The sequence below is a fragment of the Oryzias latipes genome, chromosome 13, assembly GCF_002234675.1.
Source record: "Oryzias latipes chromosome 13, ASM223467v1".
Taxonomy (NCBI): Eukaryota; Metazoa; Chordata; class Actinopteri; order Beloniformes; family Adrianichthyidae; genus Oryzias; species Oryzias latipes.
Genome location: NC_019871.2, coordinates 15,632,678 through 15,647,067, shown reverse-complemented (window position 1 = coordinate 15,647,067; position 14,390 = coordinate 15,632,678). Strand labels below are relative to the sequence as shown.

The 14,390-nt window shown below is 36.2% G+C and overlaps 1 protein-coding gene across 1 annotated transcript in view; it reads left to right on the top strand.

Moving 5' to 3' along the window:
- drd2 (dopamine receptor D2) overlaps nt 1-4,673 on the top strand; it is a 60,784-nt gene extending 56,111 nt beyond the window's left edge. Inside the window, exons 6-8 of the mRNA XM_004075413.4 lie at nt 583-669; nt 2,773-3,157; nt 3,598-4,673. Coding sequence (XP_004075461.1) covers nt 583-669; nt 2,773-3,157; nt 3,598-3,794 — 669 coding nt within the window. The 3' untranslated portion in view covers nt 3,795-4,673. The remainder of the gene's footprint in view (nt 1-582; nt 670-2,772; nt 3,158-3,597) is intronic.
- Nucleotides 4,674-14,390: the final 9,717 nt, after the last annotated feature.

Sequence of the window (14,390 nt, the reverse complement as noted above, 5' to 3'; positions counted from 1 at the left end):
TTCCAGATAAATACATATTTGTCAGCTTTAGAGGAATCATTGGTGCCCATCAGAAATTGTATTACGCTGTAGCATGTCAATAAAGGGAACACGTTCTCAAAAAAAAAAGCGATTTTCTTTGTAAAAAGTGGACTCAATTCAAGTGTTCAATACTTTGTGTCAAAAGGGTAATTCTTGGTGAAAGTTGGCCTTTTGACAAGTTCTTTTCCCTCCCTGTGGTTAATGAAACACTGCTCAGCTGCTTCATATTAATGTCCTTTACCTGGCACATTCCATGCCAACAAGTCAGCTTTCTTAATTAATGCAATGAACCTCTTGTAAACTTTGGCTTTCTGGCTAATGATTTTCCTGTCATAGTCAGACTCAATGGCCCATGACTGAGAGGCCAACTTATCCCTTGATCATTCACTATAAATCACTATTGTTTAAGTGTCACCTTACACCAAACACACTGACAGTTCTTTGTGTCATCCCATCTGACCTCATGGACAGTGGGACCTGTGCTCCTGCGCTTACACATCTTCTGTCAGGTGCTCTGACAGTGCACTCTATCCTTGCCTGACACAGCTGTTTCCATTTCAGGATAAGTGCACTCATCCAGAGGATGTCAGGCTGTGCACCATGATTGTGAAATCTAATGGGAGTTTTCCTGTCAACAAGAAGAAAGTGGTGCGTGTCCTTCTTGTGTATTAGTTTGTATTAAGCAGGTTTTTTTTCCTTTCGTCGCAAGTTTTTTGAAACTAAAAATTAAAGTCCCTCTATGACAATTGTATTTGTTTAACCAAAATCTTACAACTTAAATGTCTTAAATAGTCATATTTCATGTTTATCTAAAGGATAATCTCCTCTTGGGTGTGCTGAGCTGAGTAACCCCGCCCTTGATCGACCCTTGATCCCCCGTTTCTGCAAGCTGTGTCTTGCATGTACGTAGAGCTTGAAACAAATGGGGGACCACAAACAGCATGACTGACAGTCTCTATTCTCAAAGTTTTAATCTTCAGCGATAAAGAAACTGTGAAAAGTGACTTTTTTTTGTTCTAAATCAACTCTTTTTGAAAAATGTCTGAAATGACAAAACAAATATGTGTACCAGAGCCTGCTGTTTAATAAAATTACACACGAAAAAGAACTTCAATAAGTCCATGAAAAATGTGTAACACTTTCTTTTACAGTACAGTACTTACAGTGTACTTAAGCGGTATTTACATGGTACTTATTGTGTAACTGCTGGGTACTTTCAGGTTATTTACATGGTACTTTTTATGGAATTTACTGGGTACTTACAGGATGTTTACATGGTACTGACTTAGGGCTGACTTTCTTTTACAGTCCAGTTTCACTGTACTTAAGGGGTAAGTAACAAGTAATATTCAAGTGAACATACCCAGCATTTACTACTGAAAGGACCATGTTGTTGAGTGGAAATAGGGCTGCCTTTCTTTTAAAGTCCAGTTTTATTGTACTGAAGGGGTAGTTTCTGTGGTAAATTCATGGTAAATACCATGAAACATACAGCGAGTGCAGACCTAAAGCTCAAGGTACTTTATTTGTACTTACCTTGTTCTTACATGTGGTAAGTACCACAAAAGACACCTTTGCACAACATGTAAATACCCAGTAAGTATATTATAAATACCCAGTATGTACCACATTAGTATGAACCAAATGGTACAACATACACATAAAAAGTACCATGTAAACACCCTGTAAGTACCCAGTAAATTACATAAAAAGTATCATGTATATACCCTGAAGGTACCCAGTAGTTACACAATAAGTACCATGTAAATACCACTTAAGTACACTGTAAGTACTGTACTGTAAAAGAAAGCATTACTGAAAAATGCTTTCTGACATTCTAATTTAGGCTACATTGCACAAGCAAGCAGCACTGGATGTGGATCATAACACATTTAATGCTAGCACATGCAGATTGTATAATTAACTTGCACAACAAAATGAAATTTAATACTAAAAAGTGACTATTCACACGTAATTTTCCAAATATGTGCAGCCAGTGCTGAACTTTTTTCTTGGCCGCACGGATGCAGAGAAAAATTACGTTTAGGATTACGGGTTATGGATTCACGTGGTGGAGGCGGCCAGTTTTGGTTAAGTCAATTGTGCAGACGCACGCAATCTGAGCGTTGGGTGCAGCGCAAAATTCTGTCAGCAGCGTGAGTGGCACGGCACAACTTGGTAACTGTCTGAACCACCTGAACCATTGGGCGATTTGATTAAAATCGAAAACTTTTTAAATATGTGCTGCCAACAACAAAATCCAGCCTTGGTCCCACTAAAAATATGCAGGAACGAGCCAACTTCTCTTCTCCTATACCTGAGCTAGTGCACGCTGCACAGCACAGATCAGGAAACTTGCGCAAACACATGCAATACAGGGCGTTGTGACATCAAAACAACTTATTAATTCAAACAGAGAGTCTTTGATCAAGAGCATGATTTTCAGCGATTTAAAAAAAGAAACTTAGAAATCCAAAAATGAAATAATTTTTTTATACTTTTGTTCTCTTTCATAAGAAAAATACCACAAGTATTTGTCAAAAACTCAAAAAATACGATTTCAACAAAGGAGGACTTTTAAGCAATTCAATGTTTAACTAAGGAATTATTATATGACTTTTTATTTTAAAAATGTCCATATTACAAATGATAATACATAATTTTGGGAGGGTATTTCTATCAAAATTCACCCTTAAATCAAAATGAAAAATGACCGGCTGCTGCTTCCCTCCTGTGATTGACCTTGTTCAGATTTTCATCAAAGATGTGGCCAACGATGGGGAAGATCTGGAGCTGGATGAGCTGAACAACAGTGGCAGCAGCCAGAAGCAGAAGCAGCTGACGCAGAGTGTTCTTGGAGACACTCCGGCAACCAGCCACCAGCAACTAATGCCTAGCAAGGCCAACGCCAGTCCCACTTCCACACCGCCCACACCCCCAGAGGAGGGTCAGAAAGCAGAAAAGAATGAAGATACCACGGATGTCCTGACTGACCCAGCACCCATTGTAGCCAAAGCCTTCCAGACTCAAGCCTTACCTAATGGCAAGACTCAGACGTCTGTCAAAACCATGAGCAAGAGGAAAATCTCCCAGCAGAAGGAGAAAAAGGCAACTCAGATGTTAGCCATTGTCCTTGGTAAGTTACTTTTTTAAAAATAAACGTTACAGTTTGTCTTTATTTGTGTTCAATCAGATGCTTTTTTTTTTATAAATCTGTGCATTAAACTTTTGCAAGCAGTTATCCTGTTGTCTTATCTAGGCCAAAATAAATTCCAATCAGTGATCAGATCATCAAATATGAAGGAAATTAATCTGAAAGCTCTCAAGAATAAACAGTCGTGTCATTTCTTATTTAACTGCAAAGCATTCATGTTTTTTCCCTATTTGTCTTTCAACGTGAAGTAATTTCAAAGAGTTTGAATCTGAGCCCTAAAACAATCCAGATGGTGATGCAAGTAAAAGATAAAGATTCTAGAAAAGTAATTTTCATAGTTAGAAGCCAACTTTTCTGCAGTTCTGTTACTTAAACTTTCTGTCTTTGCAGCATAAAACTTTTTTTTTCTTTTATCTTTTCAGGTGTATTCATCATATGTTGGTTGCCATTTTTCATCACGCATATCTTGAACACCCACTGCACGAAATGCAAGGTTCCCGCTGAGATGTACAATGCGTTCACTTGGCTGGGCTATGTAAACAGCGCTGTAAATCCCATCATATACACCACCTTTAATGTTGAATTCAGAAAGGCTTTCATTAAGATCTTGCACTGCTAAACCTCCACATCAATGTCTGATAAGAGTGAAGAAAAATGATAAATAAAGGGTTAGGCCACATCTATTGGCAAATACCTCATTCTGTGAAGGAAGTCACATCGCATGGGAAACCGCAATCTGCTTTTCAAAGTTACGGATTACAGTGATTGAAAAAAGACTGATGATTTCTTCTAAAAAAAAGGCACATCTGCTCTTTATGTGATTTGCTGTGGAGTACATATCTCCATACCACTGAATGTAAAACAAGAAAAGTCTGTAACAATGACCTGCTTGTGAAAAGAAAAAGAAAGTAACCTTGTTCTTAAAAAATCATTGTGCTTGTTATGTAAGGAGCCATCTGTTTATATCACACACATGCAAACTGATATTTAAAAGTGTGTGCATTTCATGTTTTGATGATGGAGACTTTCTGCAAATCTTAAAGACATCAGTGTTTCATACAGTGTTAAAAAGGATGAGTCAGCTCTTATTATTGAAATCTATATCACTGACAGGAATGTGTGTCGATGGGAAGATTTATTTGCTGTACAGTGCAGCGATGCCAATATGTACATTTTTCAATTTTATAAAATAATAAATCTATACCATCATCATTATTATTATTTATATACTTCACCGGTACTGTACATAGTTTTTCTTACATCAACTGTGATAATATGCCTGCAATGACAATGTGATGCATGCTACAATGCTCCTTTATTTGACTTTTATTGAAATGTATGTTTTAAAAAAGAAAGAAATAAGTAAAAGATCTACAATAAATGAAGTTCAGATGAAGTAAGTACTAAATGAAAAGTGTTGTTGAGTGTCAGGGCTTTTGTCTGCTGTTTAAAGCATTCAAGCTCATACACTTACGAAAATAAAGTCAGAGATTTCATGTCCAAGGATTTTTTTTTAAGGAAAATTTATGATTTGTACTGAGGTAATTAATTAAGGCCTAGTATATCAATTTCACCTTTATAGCTATTTTTATATACTTTTGCACCTAGAATACTGCCACAGGTTTCCCCCCACCCCATGCAGAGGTGGCCCACAGCAAAACAGTCCTTGAGATGGATCAAAACCTGCCCCAACAACAGACCAGTGTCAAGCTCATCCGTGCAGACGCATAGCATCCTCTTTATCACAATGGTAGCAGCCTGTCTCTCGTGGTGAACTAACTCCAGTCAGTGTGCATTAACCAGAAAATGTCTTTGGAGTTTAATGCAAAACATTTTGTACAGTATTAACCAAAACAACAGATACTTTAAAGAGATTCAAGTTGTGTTATCTTCCTGTTTCTGTGATGATAAACTGAAAATAAATGAAAGATATTATTAAAAAAACTTAATCAGGTTAACGTGAAAAGGATTTTCAGCATTTGATGATCCAGAAATAGGATGTTGGCTTTAATTTGGCAAAAAAAATAAAAGTTAAATTAATATTCCTCAAAATGACCAATCATCAAGTTTTTTTAAAAGGCAATTTAATAACTCGTGAAGATCAGGTGGATTTACTGTGTATCTCTACACAATCTGTGGACTGTGTTAGTAAGTATTAACTGCACATTGCTTTAATGGAATTATTGGAACTAAACTAATAACCTGAATGTGGAATTTGCAGCTTCTTGTCATTCAGATGTAAGAAGTTCCTCAGATAAAAGCACATGTATGTTGAGTTATGCATATTATTTGAAGGGATGAATCTGACTTTAAATTGAAATTTAACAAAGAACAAAAATAAAATCTTTGTAAGAGTACACACTCTGGAAAGACAAAAGAATTAAATAGGTTTTCTGATTTTCATAGTCTCAGAATGAGGGTAACTATTTCACTACATGTTTACATCTGTTTCTGTTTTTGAACTTTTTTTATTATATTCTTTATTGAAGCAAAGAAGTTTTAGGTCCCAACTCTTTGAAATAACAGCAACTAAAGTCAAATTTAATATAGTTGAACTAAAACAATATACACCAAGATCAATCTCTAAAACATGATTTCTTTTTTTTATATTCAACTTTAAAAAAACAGTTATTCTAGCATTTTGTCAAAATTGAACTATTAAAACAGACAGCTTTTTCAAAACTAATGAAAAAAACAACATAAAGAAGATGCACTTGAGCAGAACAGAAGTGGTAAACAAACTGCCTCATTCAACTGCTTCATCAAATTGGGGGGAAAAAAAATAATGTGCAATCACCTGTTAAAAGCAATAACTATAAAGTTCATTATGCTCAAAGGAAAACAACGTGACATTTGTGGGAGCCTATAATTTTTTGGCTGCAGGAAATCTGTTTTGCACTGCAAATCGTTTTTAAAGCAAAAACAATAAAAAAAAAAATAATAAAAAGTGGGAAAAAAGTTTATTTGCAAAACAGATATGTTCTTATCCGTGAGTCTCTCAATCCTTCTGGTGGCTGCAGTGCACCTGTTCCCCCTTTGTATCCCTGAAATTCATATTCGGTTTCTGTTTCTCTTACCCAATTGTTAATGTTCAGCTTAGATTTGTGCTTTGCTGTTCAGGGAGGTAACAATCCCAAAATGTAATCTAGCATAAGTAGAAGGTTGCAGATACAGGACTGTTGCAGGGCTTTTCTTGATGCTTGGTTTCTCACCAAATATGCCATATACAAGGTTTGCACCATTTCAATAAGACACATTGCAGGGACCAAAGAGCAAATTTAATTTGGATTTCATGAACAGCATGAAATGTATCACAAACTCGGAACAAGGACCTATTTGAGGGTTTTAAAGTTACTAATTGACAAAACATGTGCATTTATAATAGTGTTTCTACAGACGCATAAACCTTTAAAAAGAATTCTAATAACTAGAGTTTATATGCTCATATATTTGAAAAGAATTGAGCAGCTAAATTTTTCAGTATCACTGCCACATGATTAAGGGATCTGATCTTCAAAGCTAAAAGTGCTTTATCTATTCGCACACATTCATTCATTGATGGTGATTGAGTTGCCATGCAAGGGTTCAGTGTCTTGCCCAAGGACGGCGCATATGCAGGCAGTGACAGTCAAGAACACAGTATGCTTGGACTGTTTGTGCCTTTTCCCTGCTGTCTCTGCACTTTTTCTAGCTTTAAAAGGCACACAAGCCTTACAGGCTTCCTTCTTAAATTTGACGCCCTCCCTTTTGCAGTATCTGCTACCCAGCTGAAGGACTTCTACCCCAACAGGCACCAACAACCTTGTGACCGCAACTTGGGTCAGTAACCTTAACAATTAAGACACAGAACACAATTTTGTCTGTCAGATGTTTCCAGCAGTCTCCCAATAAATGGGCCTCCCAGATCATTCCAGCATTTTTTCCTGCCTTTTAATCCAATTTTTCCCAGGTGATGATGACATTTTAGCTCCTCCTTTTGTCCAAGTTTGCAGAATAATAGCCACAAGTCCAATGATATGACTACAAATTTAAACAGCCATGGATGTCAAGATTAAGGACGTACTTGAATGCATCCCCATATCTGCACACAGTGTTGTCCAGTAGCAATACACCATCTGGATTCAGATCAAGGAGGCTATACCTCCAAATCAAACCTCTCCAGGTCTAACTGCCATTACCCACTGGGGCATTTAGGCCCCCCAGCAGCAACATCTCCCAGAGGTAGCACCCTACATCTACCATTAACAACTTCCAGTGAAATGAGAATTTTTTCTTAGCCATTAACCGCTTCATGATACTGTCCAGGATCCAAGATAGTGGGAGTTATAAGTAGTTTTATATTTCCTTTTCAATTAACACCCTGGGCAACTAAAAAGAAGAAGAAAGAAGATCAAACTCCTCTTAAAGAAATTGGTTCCGAGCATCAAGTTGTAAGTCAAGGTGAGTCAAACCTCAAGCTTCTGCCTCACCAGAAATATATCTGATGTCCTAAAAGCCACTTTTGGTAGCTAAAGAAATGGATCTGGACACAAAGGATTCCATCTTTGACCACCCTCTGATTAACTCCCGGGATTTTTCTGTAACAAAAACCCCTCTACCCACACAAAGATGGTAATCACGGGGGAGGATTATGGCAAGTAAAAAAAATGTGTGTGAAATTATTAAACAGAGAATCAACAAAACCCTTTGAGCTCAACAAAGGTGAACACAGATTCATTGGCTAAACTATAAATGGAACATAAATGTTGAACTAGAAAATTGGGTTATCATAATAACCCAATTGTAGAGAGTAGAAAATCATTACTTTGCAATCCCTGTTATTATTTACCAGGATTACAAAATGTGTAAGAATGAAGTTAAATTATTTTTTTCTCTATATTACCTTTTGTATTTATTGTACAACAACAGTATAGTCAGCCTTGTCCCTTTTGGCATTGGCTGATGCCAAAGGTGACACCTGCTGACACCACTAATACCATCCTAGATTTATGGGTTCTGATTTGACATGCCCCTTGGCAAAGACTGTCAGAGAAAGACAGTTATTGAGGTTCTTTGACACATTTTATGCTGTGCTAAAAATAAAACGTGTTCTATTGACATATCCTATGATTAATTTTGTAGCTTATATTTCACTACAAATATTCTTGTGCAAAAAAATGAAAAGAAAAATTTTTTTCTAAACAAACAATGCAAAAAGAAAACATATTTTGTGTCACAATGACCTTTACAGACCCAGAATTATCAATATCCCAACTTTGTAAATCCTATGTTGCCATTTTAAGTAAAGTAGGTATACATATTTGAGTTGTTTTTCTGTTTCACAAGATTTAAGTTTCGCCTGTGCATGAAGCAAACAAAATAAAGAAATTATTAATATGAATTATCTTCACCTAATTTTTTGTGGCAAGTAAATGTTTTGTTTTGCCCTCTTTTTTCCCTTTTTTTTTTGAAGTGCTAAAGATCAAAGGTTAAAACCCATAAAACAACTCTATTCGTCCTTTTCACGAAGGATCAATGGGATTACTGCATGATGGTGCAGTGGTAAGCCTCACCACAAGAAGGCCCTGGTTGAAACCTGACTCGGTCCTTTCTGTGTGGAGATTGCATGTTCTCCCCGTGTATGCATGGGTCATCTCTGGCTTCTTCCCTCAGTCCAAAGACATTCTTCATAGGTTGATTGATTGCTCTAAATTGTCCCTAGGTGTGACTGAGAGTGTGTATGGATGGGTAATTGTGTGGCCTTGCAACAGACTTTGAGTGCCCTGCAACAGACTTAGTGTGCCCTGCCTTCACCCAATAGTAGTCAGGTTGGGTTTGGTGGCTCTGTGACCCCAAAAGGGATACAGCAGTTTAAGAAGACTGATGGATGTATCATTGGGAAATGTAACGTGTGATTAATCCAGATCAGGAAAAAAAAGGTCAGAGGAGACACTAGTTGTGACAGATGCACTGTAAAGCCTGCGGAAATTTATTTTGATCTTAGGTTGTGTAACTTCAGCCCTTTGATGTACCCTAAGAAAATTAAAATTGACTGTTAGCTAACTGACCACTGAACGACTAGGGTTGTCAATAACTCAGTTATTTTTAAACCACTAAAAATCTTTTGAATGTGCTGGAGGAGTTCAAGAATCAGTCTGCTTCTTTCACTATCAATATGAGCATTAGTTGTTTTAGGTACGGGCAGTATGGGCGGTTGCCTGGGACGCCAATTTAAAGAGGGCGCCGGCTCAGCGCTTCGGTTTTTCTATTATCTCCTATGTCACAGTGTTTGAAATGGCCTGAAACCAGTGAATCGCCCCGTGCACCCAGCTGCACGCACCACGTTCCTGTCGGCTGAGAAGGCACCCAAAAAGTGTGTAAAGAAAAAGAGGAGGGGTGTAAGGAATTATTTCAACTGCAGGTTTCTACCAAATGAAGTGGACAGATGGGGGAGAAAGGTGGGGTGGCGAAATCCACTTTACGAAATATTTTAAAAATCTATGATACCGTGACATTCTATAACCTACATTTTAATACAGGTATATAAAATTCTGCATGCTTTGTTAATTTTTGTCTGAAATGGCCAAATAAAAATAGGGAACACCAAATGATGAGGTCACCAAGGTGAAAATTGGTTTAGTTGACCACTTTGGTGGGAAAGTTTATTGTCAAGCGCCAAAACGCCAGAGCGATGGACAGTAAAAGGACAAAGCCATCTGGTACCCCATTTAGATAAAAGAAAAGAAAGAGGAGAAGCAATATAAAAGACAAGGGTTTGTCCTTATAGCTAGGGATGCACGTTTTCCAGTGCTACCTGCCACAACAACGTCAACAACCAATTTTATTTTTTTTTGTGTGTGTGGTCGATGACTAAAACTGAAATTGGCCTAAATGTTGCAAATGATTCATGTGTCTGCTGTACCACTAAAACTTTATTGTGCAATTATTTCATAAATGGTAATGCAGCATGCTCCTGCTGTCATGAGACGCTAAAGGGGTAAATAACTTCAGATTAGTCATTACTTTAATAATAATTTGTGGCAGTCTAAACATTTTCAAACTTTTCTTTAACCAGTTAACTGGGAATTTTTAAGTTAAAGTGGGTATATTTTGACCCTGCATGTATGAAGTTTTTTTCTGTTTTTTTTTTTTTGTCCTTTCATCATATTGGGTTTCTTGAATTAGTCAATGGAATTTTCAGAAATCTGATTTTTATTCTCTTACGTAGAGATTGATATATTATATATTACATTTTGTTGGATGTATATCAAGTTGACATGGACGAACAAAATTAAACTGTGACTCTAATGGGGTGGGGGCGTCTCACCTGAGGAGTGATTCAGTGTAGAACCAACACTGAATATGAGAACTACATAAAAATGTAGAGAAAAAAAGTGTTATTGGAAAACACACACGGCATTAAAGAATTGATTTTCTTTCCTTTTTTTCCTTTGCTTTTCCTTTTGTCCCTGCTTTAGAACATTTTTAAAGCACAGCTTTCAAGGATTTATATTTAAAATTCGTCAAATTAAAAATGATAAAATTAATCTTGAAAAAAATATATCATAACAGAGAAAAAACAAACAGCACAAACTCCAATGCACATTGAGCATGGTGCTTATTCAGGGTTTATCCCAGTAAACATCTTAAGTGGTTGTTTTTCACCATTCAATTAAGAAGAAATATCAATGCAATCATTTTATCTTCATTACTTTGTTGTACTGTACAGTTGTTTTGGTTCCTCTGGTTCTATTGTTGCTGCAGGGCATCACCATCATTCTGATTAAAATTCTGATAATATCAAGTTAATGTCTAAATGTTTGCCTGCCTAGAGCAGGCCTAAAGACTACAACTAAAAAATTATTGATGTCTTCATGTCAAAGTAAAAGAATTCTTTTTTTTCTGACCATAATAAATAAAAAGATATCTAATCCCTAAAGCATTTTAACGTAACATAACTGCAAATTCAAATGGAAAATAGCATGTACTGGCACTAATACATTCCTCTGCTCATTATTCAGTGTTTTAAAATAGAAGAAAAATCTGAATCTGATATTCCAAGTATGAGATGAAACCTACTCACAAAACATTATATGTTTCAGGTAATTTTAAATCAAATTCAAGATGGAGTTCAGACATTGTTTCTGCAACAGCAATTGAGCCAGATAACAAAAAATATGTATACATTTTTTCACATTTTCAATTTTTCTGTTGTACTTTCAAGAGCTTCAAATCAGTTAGTCACTGTAGTTCACAAAGAGAGAGAAAACCAACTAAAACAAATTAGAACCAATAAATTATTGTTCTTATAACTCCAGATCTTAAAAACTAAGTCTTAATATATTTCTATCTCATTTAATTGGCTGTGGAGGAAAACTTTATTTTTAGCAGATTGTTTTTATTTGTAATATTGCTTGTTTGTGTATAAGGATACACATTTTGAGATGAGCATTGGAATTAATAAACATATTTTCTTCACCAATATTGAACAGCTTTGTGTCCTGTATAGGCCTAATCTTGCTCAACAAATTTACAATGATAAATATTACAGGAGGAACAAGTTGGATGGTCTTCCAGAACACTAGAGGGTGCTGTAGTTTTGTTAAAGTACTGGCATGTGACCTAATCTACCAGCAGAGGAAACCTGTTTCGGAGGTCCTCGTAGTTGGAAGAGCAGCAAACAAGCAAATTTATTATGTCTTAATTTTAAAAAAGTATGCAAGATCTGATATCCCAATGAAAGGTTTCAAAAAACTAACCACTGTCAAGCAGGTTTGAAAAAAAATAAAAATAAGAAAAAGCATGCAGATCGGTCAGGGTTAGAGGATGACCGAACATCACAGAAATAGAACAAGAAAGTCTGGTATTAGTGACGCACGAGGCAAGTGAACATTTATGGAGCTGAAGAGATGAGCCAAGTCAGGCAGGTGAAATAACAACTGAACTGGGCAGGCGGATGCAGAAACAAGCAAGAAGTTTAGAGAAGGCAAAAAAAGACAAGAACAATGGTAGTTTCCCAAAGTAATACTGTAACAACATAAAAACTTTGGCAAGATGTTGAAGAATCGTACACAGTCAGCAGTCAGGGATTCCATCTTGTGGAGGTTGGATACAGGGAAACTAAGCAGTGCTATAAGAAGAAGCTGAACTAAATACCAAAGAAACTGTGATCTGTTAAAACCACTTTACCAGCAACGGGAGAGAGGCTGTCGGGAAACTACTGCAGCTCATGGGTCACATGGTGTCCCATAAACAGCATGCTTCATTTCTGGAATGTTCCTGTCTTGGGAGAATCTTAGCTGTTATACAACATTCCAATGACATGAGGAAAGTCTACATGGAGCTTTAGTGACTAGGAAAGCACTCGTACAGGAATAAAGAAAAATATGCAGCATAATTTGAATAACATACAAAGACCTACTTCTGAAATGAAGTAAAACATGTTTGAGGGCAACTTTTTGAACTTTAAAGGAAACAACGATAAATGCAAAATATAAACAAAATTTTGGATAACATAACATAAACAGACTTTGTGAAAATTATATCTTGAAGAAATGAGACAACAAAGTGAAACAGAATAAATTAACAAAACAAATTAAGCTAGAATCACAAACTGACCTCTTAACCCTTGTGCTATCTTAGGCACTTTAACAGTGGGAGTTGGGTCATCTAGACCCACTAGACAGTGCTCTGAACCTTTTTTCCTTCAATGATTTTGTGATCTTCACTGGTGTCCATGGATTACATGAAATCTTTCCACCTTTATCCACTTTTGTCATGGTAGGGAGAACACGCCAATGTAAGGGTGGGGTCATCTAAGATAGCACAAGGGTTACAACCTTTTTTACATTATTACACAATTTAGATGCACACCATCATGTCATTCATTTTTTTAATACAATGTCAAATTTTTTCTTTGCTTTGTTTCAATAAGGGCATAACAACTGATTAATTTGTCAAGTCTTTAAAGGAAGTTGAGGTTTAGCAAATGATGGAGAGACAACTGAAATAGTAAATGGTAAATTTACCACGCAATTTTTTTCTTTATTCTCTTTCTTTAATGATCCCCCTCTGCATTTTGTTATTCTTAAACCTTTGTTCATTATAAATTGCACACACATTTTTAAAAAAACTTTTTTGTGATAATCTTGAGAGGCAGAGCAGCTCATACATTCCTATGTTACGCAAGTGGCAGCCTTTTGCTTGTTGTTGTCATTATGATTCCTCCAAAAGTGAAATTCATCTCATTTTATCTTGAAAGGGACTTGTTTTAAACTGTTCGTGTCCTTTTGTAATCTCAAAATGGGATGACACAGTGAGAAAAAAGTAAATCCTTATTCATTCTAATCCTAATGCAAATCAGTTGAGAGCAGTTGACTAGTTTCTGATTTAAACATCAAACGTTCTTTCAAATTCTTGCAGAAACTGACTCACATGACTTTGCAACTTTTATTAAACTTGTTTAACCAGCTTGTTATGTGTCATTCTTTGTTGGGGAAACATCTTACAGATTAATTAAACACTTCCTCATAACTGGATATTTCCACGCAGTTTCACTGCACCATCCGATACTGAAAAAAATGCAGTCAACCCAGTCATCAGATCTTCTGGTTCAGGTTTGATTAAGTTACCGGAGAACAGTGATGTTTACCGACAAGGAAAAACAGACCGTGCTTTCTTTGTTTTCGCTGGTGGGAACCAATGGGCAACAAATAGATTGGTCCTCACATTAGTCACCAAAGTCAACTGACCTTGTTTTGGGTCAAAACATTTGTAACAACTAAACAAAAGGAGGACAAGTCTTTTTTTTTCTTTGTCCAGAGTAGGCAGATTTAGATGTCTGAACAGTCTTTGCTTGTGCAACAACTTTTATTGTTATGCACTAGTTTGCTTCTGAAAATAAAACGTGCAGTTCATTAGACTAATGGAACTTCACATGTTCAAGTTACTGCAGCTATGAGGGGAGACAATAAATATTTCTGCAGAAAGACTTTCTTGTACAGACAGCTTCTTTATAAAAAGTTTAAAGCAAGCTTTAAATGTATAATTTCTGGCTGAATGTTGTAGAAGTTTTGTATTTTACTCATCTTATATAAACACTGTGATTTGTGTTCAGGCTGCTTACTATAGTTATAATTAACGGAGATGAATAACATAGATGCGTAGCATAAATCAAATAAAAGCCCATGCGTACAGAGAAATGTTATATAATTTGGAATTACTGAATATATAAATA